At 38.8% G+C, this 12,582-nt stretch overlaps 1 protein-coding gene across 1 annotated transcript; it reads right to left on the bottom strand.

Moving 5' to 3' along the window:
• Window positions 1–7,856: 7,856 nt before the first annotated feature.
• msx2b (muscle segment homeobox 2b) lies at window positions 7,857–12,043 on the bottom strand. Its single transcript, XM_044370507.1, has 2 exons — window positions 11,429–12,043; window positions 7,857–10,837 (listed from the first exon to the last, which is right to left on the bottom strand). The coding sequence occupies exons 1-2, from the start codon at window positions 11,829–11,831 to the stop codon at window positions 10,383–10,385; spliced, it is 858 nt and encodes a 285-aa protein (XP_044226442.1). The 5' UTR covers window positions 11,832–12,043; the 3' UTR covers window positions 7,857–10,382.
• Window positions 12,044–12,582: the final 539 nt, after the last annotated feature.

Raw genomic sequence — 12,582 nt, 5'->3', positions numbered from 1 at the left:
AATTTTAATTTGAAACAATTTAGTATTTTCTTGATGGGCTGGTTGGAGCTCTATACATGCACTACAAGTTTTTATCACGACAAAATAAAAACAAGCATTTGTAAATGCCACACCGCAGCCTAGACTGCACAATACAATCTTGATTATTAAAGGACAGCAACAGCAACAGCAACAAAGGCCAACTTTGAGTCATTTATGCTGACGAGCTATGACCCCTTGAGGAGATACCATCCATCAAATCCTCCTCTCCATTGTTATTTGGGCACCCTCTCAATATTTTAATATTTCCCGTTTACCTCTCTTCAAGCCACCCTGCACCACCCTGCATAAACCCTCGGCCTATACAAAGATCTCATCACATGCACTATTTTCCCTTTCTATTAGAATAAAGGGCTAAATCAGTCTTCTTTACCTCTGCATGCTCATCTTTTCTACCATCCTCATTTTCTTCTGTCTTAGCGGTAGCACCACTTTATTTGGAGCCATTCAATTCCTCATTCACAAAGGCAGAAAAGACCCAAGGGCAGAAAAACGTAAACATGAAAAAGGTTATCATCATTCATCTTGAAATAATGGGATGTCCAGGAGAGACTGAAAGTGTGTGTTCAGATGAGACACTGTATATCAGGAAGAAAATCAATTTATTAGCACTATTCTGCTCACCCCACGCTGTTCAATATCTATTTCAAATTCCTTGCACCAGCAGATTTGTGCCCATTTTTGATATTCAAACAGCTCTACTGGGAAATTTACCCTTAATCGAATCTCTGACAAAATGTGTGAAAATGTGTGAGAGCATGTGCATTTATGGATGTATTAGGAGTCAGTCAATGACTGTGCAATGAGGGTGGTCCCGTAAGGTATATTAGGAACTGTGTGTTCTTCTAAGCTTATTTGGCTTTCTTGTGACATAAAAGTCACAATAATTCTGCCTGTTTTCTCTTGAAGTGCTTGCCTACCCTTTTTGTGTTAGTGCCATGTTCTACTGAACACAGAACAGCCATTAAATTAAATCTCACAAGCCATTTTCATTCCACGAATCTGTCAGTTCTTGTATAATTCTGCAATCAGGTTTGAAGACTGCAGACTGGCATATGCAGCCAAATACATACAGGCATGCAGTTACACTGGGACAAAGGCATAAATAGATGCAGGCATACATGTACTGAAACATTTGCTCTCCCACTGGCTCACTCTTGAAGCTCTGTGTGATAGCTTGGCACGACATTGCATCCTGAACAGAAGGTCAGAATTCACAGCTGAAATCTGTTGGACTGTAGTTTACGAGCCATGGTGGATCAGCAATCTCATGTGGGATGGCAACTATGGAACAGTAACAAAATTTCTGTTTATTGTAAACAATAAAACACTTGCACAGCTTGAAGAAATTGTAGATCTTGTGCAGCACTACAAATTCATCCCATTTTACCATCCAGTAAACCATACATCACATAGCCATTTCTGAAAGGTCTGATGTTGAGCTTAATATCTTTTTTTAATCCTGTAGGATTCATCTGTGAAAACTGGTGCAAATTAACAGCCAGTATTTTAGCACATCAAGCTTTAGGTCCTCAGCAGGATACCATAATATTTAAAGACACTACCATGAACTTTGGGGAATCATTCTTAATCTATCCCATGAAAAAAGTGAGAATCAACTCCCTTAAAGTGCATTCACTGTAAGGTTTACAGTAAGTTTACAGTAGTAGTACAGTTTGCAATAATATGTGTTTCTAAGTCTAAAGAATTTCCTTTTTTTATTCTCCCTCACACACGTACAGTAGATTCAAAAAGTATTCAAACCCCTTCACTTTTTGCACACTTTATTCTGTTGTAGATTTAATTTTAAATGGATAAAATTGCTATTTTTGACCTGACTTTTGGAGTGTCGCAGCAAAGGGTCTGAATACATTTGTATGGGAGAGATTTCAGTATTTTAATTGCAATACTGTAAATTTGCAGAAATTTCTAAAAACATGTTTTCACTTTGTCATTCTGGGTTATTGAGTGTAGATTGACGGGCAAAAATGTCAATTTTATTCATTTAAAATTAAATCCACAACACAATAAAGTGTGCAAAAAGTGAAGGGGTTTGAATACTTTTTGAATCCACTGTATATTAAGTACAGAACTGTAAAAGTGTGAGTTTTGTCTTATACTATATACAACCCAGTGTGAGGAGATACACACACATCCACACCGTCTCTCATACACAACCATGTGATCTTTTTTATCTATAGCACACACATATACACACACAACACCTGTGCTCCCCTTACTGATCCCATCGCTTCAGAACCTGTGCAGATCCATGTGCATAATCTGTCCTAATGAGAGAAAGAGGGAGAAACCCAGTAAGCATTCACATGAAATCATACATGTGAATCTATAAATAGCCGTTATCCCACAGCTATGTTCTCGCACATCATATGGCTTCAACAGCCTGCAAATCACATGGCTTCAAACCCGATTCAAAGCCAACCTGATGGAATGTGCATGTAATTGACTAATTAAAGGTCATATACTTCAGTTAGAGTCAAGGCTATTAGGTTTTATTTTGTTTTTTGCCAAGGTGAAATTTCTTCCATTCAACTTAACAGTGTGTAACATGGCTGAAGCATCATTATTTGAATTACTGACTTGTTGAATTAGTGTGTGTGTGTGTGTGTGTGTGTGTGTGTGCATAGAGGGCACTGCAATGTAATGTCAGTTCCTATTGCTGTGACCATTTGTGATGTAGAAAAGGTGCTATGGTGGCACTGAGCGTGTGTGTGTGTGTGTGTGTGTGTGTGTGTAATTGTGGGAACACATGCGGCAAACTCAATCTGTGACAACTCAACTCCTCTGTCTTTTCCTATAAAGTGGTGAAGGTTAAATAGTTGGAGAATGTCAGAGTCACAAAGGCACTCAAACTTATTCTCTCTCTCCCTCTCCTTCACACACACACACACACACTTTACAATACTTACGGCTGCTAAAAGCATTTCCTCAGCCACATACATGCACATACACATTCTTGCAAACAATGTACAGAGGCATTCTGCTCTGTAAACAGGTGGTGGTAAATATGCCAGTATGTTTTCCTCTTCATATGCAGCATCGTTTGCATTTTTAAAGAGACATTTGATTTCAATTCGCTATTCACCAAAATAACTCCAGCTAGGCCCACTCTTCAATTCTTAACATCTATGAACAGCTCTTAACTCTAACTTCTTTTTTTTAGACCATTGGCACTCACTCACTCTATTTTAAGAACAGCAGACAAATTAAAGCAGCCTGTTTTTAAATGGTCACCAGTGGCTTTGTAAGGTTTCATTGATGCGCACAGAGGCTGCTCCTGCTGAACTTTATTGCTATAGTGACGCCTACTGGATAAAAAAGGGGACTTCATCCTCATCACTCTGTCTGTCAAAGGAGTCTCGTCTCTATTTTTCTCTCTGTTTATTTGTTAATGATAATTGCATAAATAGACAAAAATGTGTGTGCGCTGTTTCTGTGCATTCACTGCATTATAAACATGGATTTTTGTCCTTTCTATAGTTTCCAACTCTTTTTATTTCTGCAAAGAGCATTGAAGGTTACAGCCCTCTCAATTCAAACAGCTGAATTGTAAAAAAAAAAGTTTGGGAGAGCTTGACTTGTCTAACACCCCATGATGGATTTCTACAACTCTGAGACAGCTGTTTTTTAGCATAATGGATTGTCACACTGTGACCTTGTAATGATATTACAGAAGTATCCTCCTGATTCTGAGTTGCTGCCCCTTCCGGTCTACATCTGTAGTATCTTCTCACTTCTGTATCCCCTGTTTTTCTCCTTTACAGCTGATTTATTTAAGCAAACCAAAAAAGAATATTGGATTTCACTTAGATTCATCTTAGCAGTTACTGTGTAGTTTTTAGATTGTACCCGTGTGACATGTCTGTTTGTCTTTCTATGTATTTTCAGTGTTCTATTTTATTTTGGTCTCACTGATGTTTGCCTAAACAGCCTTCCTTTTTAATATAGAACTATTTTTGTTACTGGCTCTGCTGACGTACCATTTAGTATGTCTAAAATAATCCCCAACATGCCAGAGACCTAATGTAGTGTTTTCCACATTAATTTAATTCATCACAGGGTGGTTAATAGCTCTAAATTGGCATATATTGGAATATAATCACACTCTAAAACCCTCCAAGCTGTTCCATCAGGTTGAGTGCCACAACATATTAAAAGGACTTTGCCTTCTCATCTAAAAGAAGAAGAGAGAAAGAAGAAAATCAGTTACTTGCAAATACTGTCAGAGGGAATCTCCAGCATATTAGCCTGCTCATCAACCAACTCTTGACACTGTCCTGATAATTCATCAAATATTCTCTTGAACACATTTTGTAAAATGTTTTTCACTGAATATATCGGTCATGAATTTATTGCTCCCCACTGCTGTTTTGAAAGGCTTCGGGCAGGGTTCAATTCTTCACCCAGCAGGATGACGTGTTCTCCCTCAGAATAAAAAATGTTACCCATTTTACCACATCCACTCAACTTTTAATGTGAGGACATTTATTCAAAACCAATCGAACCTAGAAATCAACATCAGTCTCTCAGCTTCCTCTCCAAGTGTCACGTCAAGTGCATCAACGATTAGCTGAGAGGCCGAAATGGTTTCAGATCAGCGGGCATCACATTCATATTTACAGCTTACTCATGACGTCAAAGGCGCAGTTTAAGTGATATGAACGGCCATTTGCCACTGCTTTCAGAGGCCTCTTTTGAATTTTGATTTTATAATAGCTGAGAGATGCATTTTGTCATGCCTGTCATCTAGGAGCTTTAAATACACTGTTAAAGTGCAGATCCATCTTGCCTCATTAGTGTGTCTGTCAGTGCTTTCTGCGTAAACATTGATGAATAAGTAATTTCATGACATTTCTGAAGTGACTGTTCCCGAACAAAATGAGTGATATGATTGGCAAATCATCTAATCTCTGTGTTTGTGTTTATCTATATTTGTGCATCAATCCACGACCGATTCTGCCTCTCTCTCAGTAGTTCACATTATGCAATTAGTTGCGTAATGCCCTATAAACAGAGGCAGGGACTCCTGCAGAGTAAGAAAAGTGTGTCTCATTTAATGTGAAGATTTTACTGGAATGTTGAGATTGTCTTTAGATGTGCTGCTTTGATCAAACATGCAGTATATGAAACTGTCAAATTAAACAGCATTTTACATGTTCATTTAAGAGGTGGGATGAGCACATTCAGACATGCTGCAGCCAGCAAAGTCTGCAAACACCGAATTGATACATCATTGACCCATGTGTGTTCTTATTGATAGCGTGTCTCCTTGTGACAAGCTACTATCGGTGTAAACCAATTAACACCAGCATGCATGAACACATCAATAATTTTTGTTGGAATGATGCATGTTGCAATAAATGTGTCTATGATTCATCGTATTTGTTATCCATGTGTGGTAATCCATTTCATATCATCAATCTTCAACAATAATCTTTAATGACTTCATTATTTCTGAGAGACTGCGCAGTTGAATTTTAAAGATGCAAAATATTGAGTAATAATGTTTAGAATGTCACAGAGGAAAGAAACACAAAACACAAAACCAAAATATGAAAACAATAGCTGGTAAAACTGCCATCTTGTGTATTTTACAGTGTGTGTGTGAGTTTGTGTGTTTGTTTTTGTGAAAGAGAGAGTTTCCAAAGATGTTTCCCAGAAATCAGTGAAACAGAAACAGGCCATCATGTGAGCATGTGTGTGTGTGCGTGCATGTGTGCATGTGTCTGTGTCTGTGTGTGTGTGTGTGTGTGTGTGTGTGTGTGTGTGTGTGTGTGTGTCCAGCGTAATCTTTAGAAGCTTTGGCTGTCCCCCTCTTCCACTGGCCTGCTCCAGGCAATTTCCCTACATCTGCTACTGTGTGGCTCTCAAGGGATATTTCCAAAGACCACACACACACACACACACACACACACACACACACACACACACACACACACACACACACACACACACACACACACACACACTCCAACAACAGAATTCTTGTGCATCATGTCCTAGTCTGTACAAGTTGTTTCTGGGAGGCACTGCCCAAAGCTTCATTAGTATCTGTAAACAAGTTTAAAAGAGAACAAATCAGCAGCAGCAGGGATGCTGACTGCTATTCTGTATTCTGAAAGAGAGAGCAGAAACTACATTTACATTAGACTATGAGATATATAGTGCAAAATGCACAATTGCATTTCTCAAACATTCAGGGCTGTTAGGCCAGCTGTGGGCTAATATAAACAAAAATGCATCTGTACCATTGTGGCACAGCAACATAAACATTGTTTTTGTTCTTTTTGTTCTAACACATTTACTGCTGAGTATTTTTGTAGCAGAGGTAAATGTGATGAATGTAAATGGCCTGTTATTAGTTGAATTGCATTTGTAGGAGCTATAGTTTGTTTGTACTTTGTTGATTATTATTAGTATTTGTAATGAGTTTGATTACTCAAGATATTTGCTTTATTTAGACTATATTTCAAAAGTATTTTATATTTTACTAGTTATTTGGTTAGTTTAATCATTTGTTTGTTTAGCATATCGTGGCCTTAGAATTTTTGGCAAAAATGAGTTTTCACATGGAACTATTCTTTGACAAGTTATTGACATTTTGTGTGGGTTTATTTTTTGTTCAATGCATTATTTGCCCTAATATTTGACAAATGGTTCTGTCTCAGAAATCAATCTCATACTTGGTGCTACAAGGTTCCATCTGTAGGAGGACCAATCAGGTTGCATCTCTTTACTATGTGACCTCACTTCTCCATGACTGTGGTTAAAGGAGCTGAAAATATTATGAAATGTTGCTCAGTCTTAAGTTTTGAAACCCCCAAATGATTATTGTATCAAATTCATTATGTATAACACTAATACATACATCAACTGAGTTAAAGTCTGTTTTTTGTTTGTTTGTTTGTTTGTTTGAACTCAGTGAAAAGCTGATTGTTACCTTTATCTACTACGCTAGTAGTAGCTGCTGATCCTAACTACCTGCTGATGACTGGGTTTGTGTATGTTTCTTATAACTTGAGTCCTGCAGCAGACACAGTGAAACATTCAGACACTGACAGAGACCCCAGTTTGTCAAAAAGGAAGTAAATTTGGGAGCAATAAAAGACAAGAAAGTCTCTGAAAAGAAGAGTAATAGACAGACACAGCAGCAAAAACAAAACAAAACAGAACAAGAAGAGAACATATCAGTAAATCAATGGAGAAACATTTTTGACTGTTCTTTCTAATTGTCTTGAATCTTGTTGGATAAACTGTATCAGGTCAAATATGTCAGTGAAAACTAAATGTAGTTATGTCTGAATTCAAAACACGCAGCTAAATTGTTGTCTGTGCCCAAATATCATAAATCATAACTCCTGTAAGTGGTTCATACATTGATTTTATTTTAATTGAGTTTTTATTACATGGAGCAAGATGCTGAAACCTGGCCTATCATTTAATTAGTTAACCGTGACTTAATATAGATATCATCCATTACAGGTGTAAAATTTTTAATATGCTCAATTTTCATAGACCCTACTTATCACTTTTGTGTTCCTTTTTCATCTTAGTGCCCACATTTCAGCACATTAAGTGTATTAAAAAAAATCTCTTATCTGCAATGAATTGCTCCCTTTCCTTTTGTGTGCTGTATGTTTTGTATGTTTGTAAGTTAATATGGGAAAATCAACAAAACACAAAAGATTGATTCATTTTTTTATTTTGTTTTATAAGAATTCAAAGACATGTTCAACACAATTTCTAATACAAAGTATATTTACTCTGAAATATAATTATACAAGTATTTGGTTGATTTGTGAGGTTTTCAAGGACTGCACAATTCCAAAATTATTATCATCATATCATCATCATATCTAGTCATATTTCATCTAGAAAAAACTAGTCATATTTTCTCTAAAATGTCCTGCAGTTGGAGTGTCATAGATGTCATTCTGCAAAGAAGTTAATGGGAATTTATCTTGAACTATAGAACCATCAATTGTGTTCTGCACTGTCAAGAATGAGCTGCTGCACAATCTGAGTTTATTTGTTATGTTCACCCAAAGTTTTAAAGATTGTTGACAGACTGCCCTTCACAATCTAATCAATTGATTGCCTTTTGTTTGTTTTGTTTGTATAGTGTACGCCTGATAAACTCAAACCAATTTTACTGGCATGGTGCTTCACAGAACAGCAAGGGCGAAGGAGCAAGGACATTTTTTTCCCATGATGCTATATAACAAACAGCCACTAGAGGAGGCAGGAGACATGCACATGACTTGCAAACAGAGGAGGGCTGAGTCACATGTTGTCTTTAAGTAACATGCTGAACCACAAGCATGCCCAATCACTGTCGGAGGAAGGGAACTGGCAATGACAAAAACAGATCCTCAGTGCCAGTGACAACCCTACAAGCACAAAGACAGACAATTTATGAAATTCTTCACCAGTGAAACATAACACCCCTCCAGTAAGTAGCACAAACTCGATGCTTCACAAGAGACTTGGAGCCACTCCTGCCAATCTGCACTTCATTAGGCTGATTGCTTGCCTCTGTAAGCTACTTGCTTGCCTGCCAGTTCCCTTTGCCTGCTTGGCCTCTCCGCCTTGTTCTGATTAAAGGGGAACCTCATAAATATGCTGCTGCCTATAAACGATTTCCTCGTCACATCAAAGTCACACGGAAGTTGTAAGCTGCTCTCATAATTGCAACAAAGCACAGGCACCTTTTAGCTGCCCCACACCCCACCAAACTCACCCTGAGGGGTCTGGCAGAATTTGGCTAAATTCAAAACTTTTGTCAACAGTGGTCATTAATAGTAAGATCTTTAAAACTTACAATGAATAAAGATTTTAGAAAGGTAAAATTAAAGACAGTAGTTCGAGGTAGTTTTTTATTAATTGTCAAGCCAACTGCCTAATTATAGAGATAAATGCTGTTGTGAGTTCTCACGCTACTGTCGTAAATGCAGGGAGACCTAAATGACTCATTGCCGTCATAAATACAGAGATAAAGACTGCCAGAGAAAACGTACACAAACAAAGCATCGCTATATAAAATGTATCTCTGCTTTAAAAAAATAAAATAAAAAGTTTGACTAGTGGTTAATGACAGCTCAGTAAGAACGGGAACTATCTGCGAAGTTGCATAATTTATGGGTATCGTTTATGGTTTGTCAAACATTGCCTTGAACTGACCACTGTCTGATGGGAAACACAGACACTGGATTTAACCACACGAACACACACACGCACGAAGAGCAGCTGTATCTGCACAAGGCTGAACATGAAGGGAAAAAAAAGGCCTAACAGCTGGTTTCATTGGTAAATTACTTAAAATGACTCATGTAGCTGCACAAGTTTACATATTTCTATTACATTTTTCACACATATAATTAAATGTCATTTATTTAAAGGAAGAAGTCTGAAAAGGCTTTATTTGTTTTGTCCATTTGAATAAAACATTAGTGGAAAAAAAATAATATATAAACTGCATAGCATAATGTAAACCCTTTCAAAGGGATGATTCAAGAAGAACAATAATATAAATACAATTTTGGTCAGAACTTTTGTACCATATTCTCACATAAATACACAACATGAGGCATTTGCACATTTCCAGCATTATATTTCAAAGAGAATAAATATGTTTAGAGTCTATTCATGTGTGATAAGGAAATGGGGGGTGGGGGGGTGGGGGTGATCAAAAGGTTTTTATTGCTACGAGAGATAAAACATTAACAAAGTTTTAATTACAATGGCGTGAAAGTTTTCACTGTGATGAATAATTTGAGGCTTACTGTCTTGAAGACCTCATTTTTTGTAGAATTAAACGAATGCTGTTAAAGTGATATGTTTTATTTGGCCTGAGTTGCTGAAACACTCATTCATCCATACAAGTGTACAAAGTGTCTCGATATTAAGGCCCTTTTTCAACACAAGGCACTTTATCTGATGACGGGAAAGGCTTAAGTGAAAGTTAAGTTGTAGTCTGTATTGTTTGTGCCCAGTGCAAGTCCTCGCCCAGCTCAATTATTGCAGAAGTAAACATGAGAAGAATATAAACAGCTGGACAGACGCCCCTCCTCATAAAAAGACAAGTCATGTAAACAGGCAGTCCAAAGGGAGCAAGAGGGCATCTAAGTTGTTTTTTATCCTCGCTGTGGGAAAAAATAGATTTGACTTGAAGTGCTTGGAAAGTTCATTCAAACACTCCTTGTGCATCATTAACATAAACATATATTTACTAAATGTCAGTCACACGTCCTCCATGTCCATTTTTGGGAATCCTGGGAAGTGTACTGAAACACATTTCACCAAAGTCAGTGATATTTCCATTTTTATGACAAGTGGTACATGCTGTAGCCCAGAGGAGCAGCGTACAGTCCTAAAGGTGAAATGGGCAGAATGGGTCTGTGGTGTTGGTGGTAGGCGGAGTACGACTGTCCGTACAGTGACATGGCACCCAACGACAGCGGTAACGTAAAGCCAGGGTGTAATGCTCCAGCAGCAGCGGCCGCCACTGCTGCCGTCTTGGCATCAGCAGCCATCTTGAGTTTCTCCAGCTCGGCCTCCTGGAGCCTCTTGGCTTTTGCCCGGCGATTCTGGAACCAGATCTTCACCTGGGTCTCTGTCAGGGTCAAGGAGGAGGAGAACTCGGCCCGTTCGGCGATGGACAGGTACTGCTTCTGCCTGAACTTCCTCTCCAGGGCCAGGAGCTGAGACGTGGTGAAAGGGGTGCGGGGCTTTCGGTTGGTCTTGTGCTTCCTCAACTGACAGGAGGGATTGACGTGACCTGGGAGAAGAAACAATGAACACAAGATTTTAGAATGAAGATTTGGCTTCTAAATGTTGCGTAATGACCTTCATAGTTGTAATATAAGAATTCTACTGATTTATTGTAGCTTGTCCTTCCTGTACTGATCAGTTTGTCGCAAAACAACTTAATTAATTTAGTTAAAGTTGTGGATATCAGGCTAGACTTTCATCCTATAGACTACATTTCATGAATATGTTGCACATTATAATGCCTAGTAGGCAGTACTAGTAGGGCCCATAAGGACATAAGTGAAAGTGATCCCTCATTAAACCCAAATCTAATGTATTTTTGAGTGAGTCTACAGTAACTGGTTCACTTTGTTCTACCTTCTGCCATTAACCATTTAATGCCCTGAATTCTTTAAACAGCTCTGTCCAACAGGAGACATAATTGCAGCACAGCTTGTAGAGAATCAGAAAACTTGCTGACCAAAGAATGAAAAGTTTGTCTTCTAGGCAACTCGTTTCAATCTAAACTCTGACATTGTAGGCTGCAAGATGACAAGGTTTAGGAATGTGTCTATAAACTCAGACAGTTTTCATACTGCTTCATCGTGGATGTACTTACGAGGCTGTGCGGAAAAGGCGCTGTTGGTGACCCATGGCGCGCAGTCCTCCGACTCCGATGTTTCAGATTTTACCGGCGACGAAGGCGCAGCCATTAACCTCTTGCTTCCCCCAGGAGGACTGCACGTCTCCCGGCACAGATACAGAGAGTTTAATCCTGTGGGGGACACCACCACCGATCCGCCCTCCGGTTTACCGCAGGTGGACTCTCCGCCGCGTTCGTCAGTCTTCCTCCCGGCCATGAGCGCCTCCACGCTGAACGGGTGATGCCGGCGCACCACCGGAGACGTCTTCTCCTCTGCCGTAGCCTCTGTCAAGTCCGCGCGATTACTGTCCTCCTCGGACGAACTGCAGCCCAAGTCCTTAAAAGTCTCCTGAGAAGCCATCTCTCCTCCAGGTCTCATCTGAAAAACTGAACTCCGAGCGGACGGGACAGTCAAAGGGCAGCCAGGTGAGACCCGCTCCAGCGAGTGCAATGTTATGCAGCTGTCAAGTTGTGTGTGGGAGTATGTAGACGCATCACGTTGACACGGCTCGACTTTAGCCAATCACTGCAGCCCAAAATGTTTATGACTGAGCAGATGCTGCCTTCAGGGACAGTCGGAAACAGAAGATGCTTGTTTTGGTTTGAGGGGTACAGTGCAACAGACCCTACAAAATTATTATTATTATTAGTAGTAGTAGTAGTAGTAGTAGTAGTAGTAGTAGTAGTAGTAGTTGTTGTTGTTACTTACTCCCCTGCTAATAAAAAAAATGTTTAATTTCATCATTACTAAATAATTTCAAATTAGGACAGTGTATAAAATTATGTAAGAATGACTATTTTGTTGTTGTTTCTCTTATTAGCTGTTTCAGTTTTGTATCATAATGAAGTAAAAAAAATTACAGATCGGTGCCAATTAAAGTTTTTTCAAGTTTCTGGCTTAATTTTGTTCTGTGAAATCAATAATTTATCACTTGATGGCACAGGTTGCCCTTATATTGCCTCTTTGGTTTAAGTGAATTCAGGGGAAAAGGCTGCAAAAATAATAGCTGTGCCACAGCATTATCACATGTTAAGCTTCAGTAATGGATTAGCTCTAACTCTAACCTCATGAGACTGCATGTGTAAACACGGGCCCCATGCGGATAATTATGGAGAATTATACCCAGGAT

The sequence above is a fragment of the Thunnus albacares genome, chromosome 13, assembly GCF_914725855.1.
Source record: "Thunnus albacares chromosome 13, fThuAlb1.1, whole genome shotgun sequence".
NCBI classification, from domain to species: domain Eukaryota; kingdom Metazoa; phylum Chordata; class Actinopteri; order Scombriformes; family Scombridae; genus Thunnus; species Thunnus albacares.
Note: the sequence above shows the minus strand (reverse complement) of the source record. Positions and strands in the feature narration are given on the sequence as shown.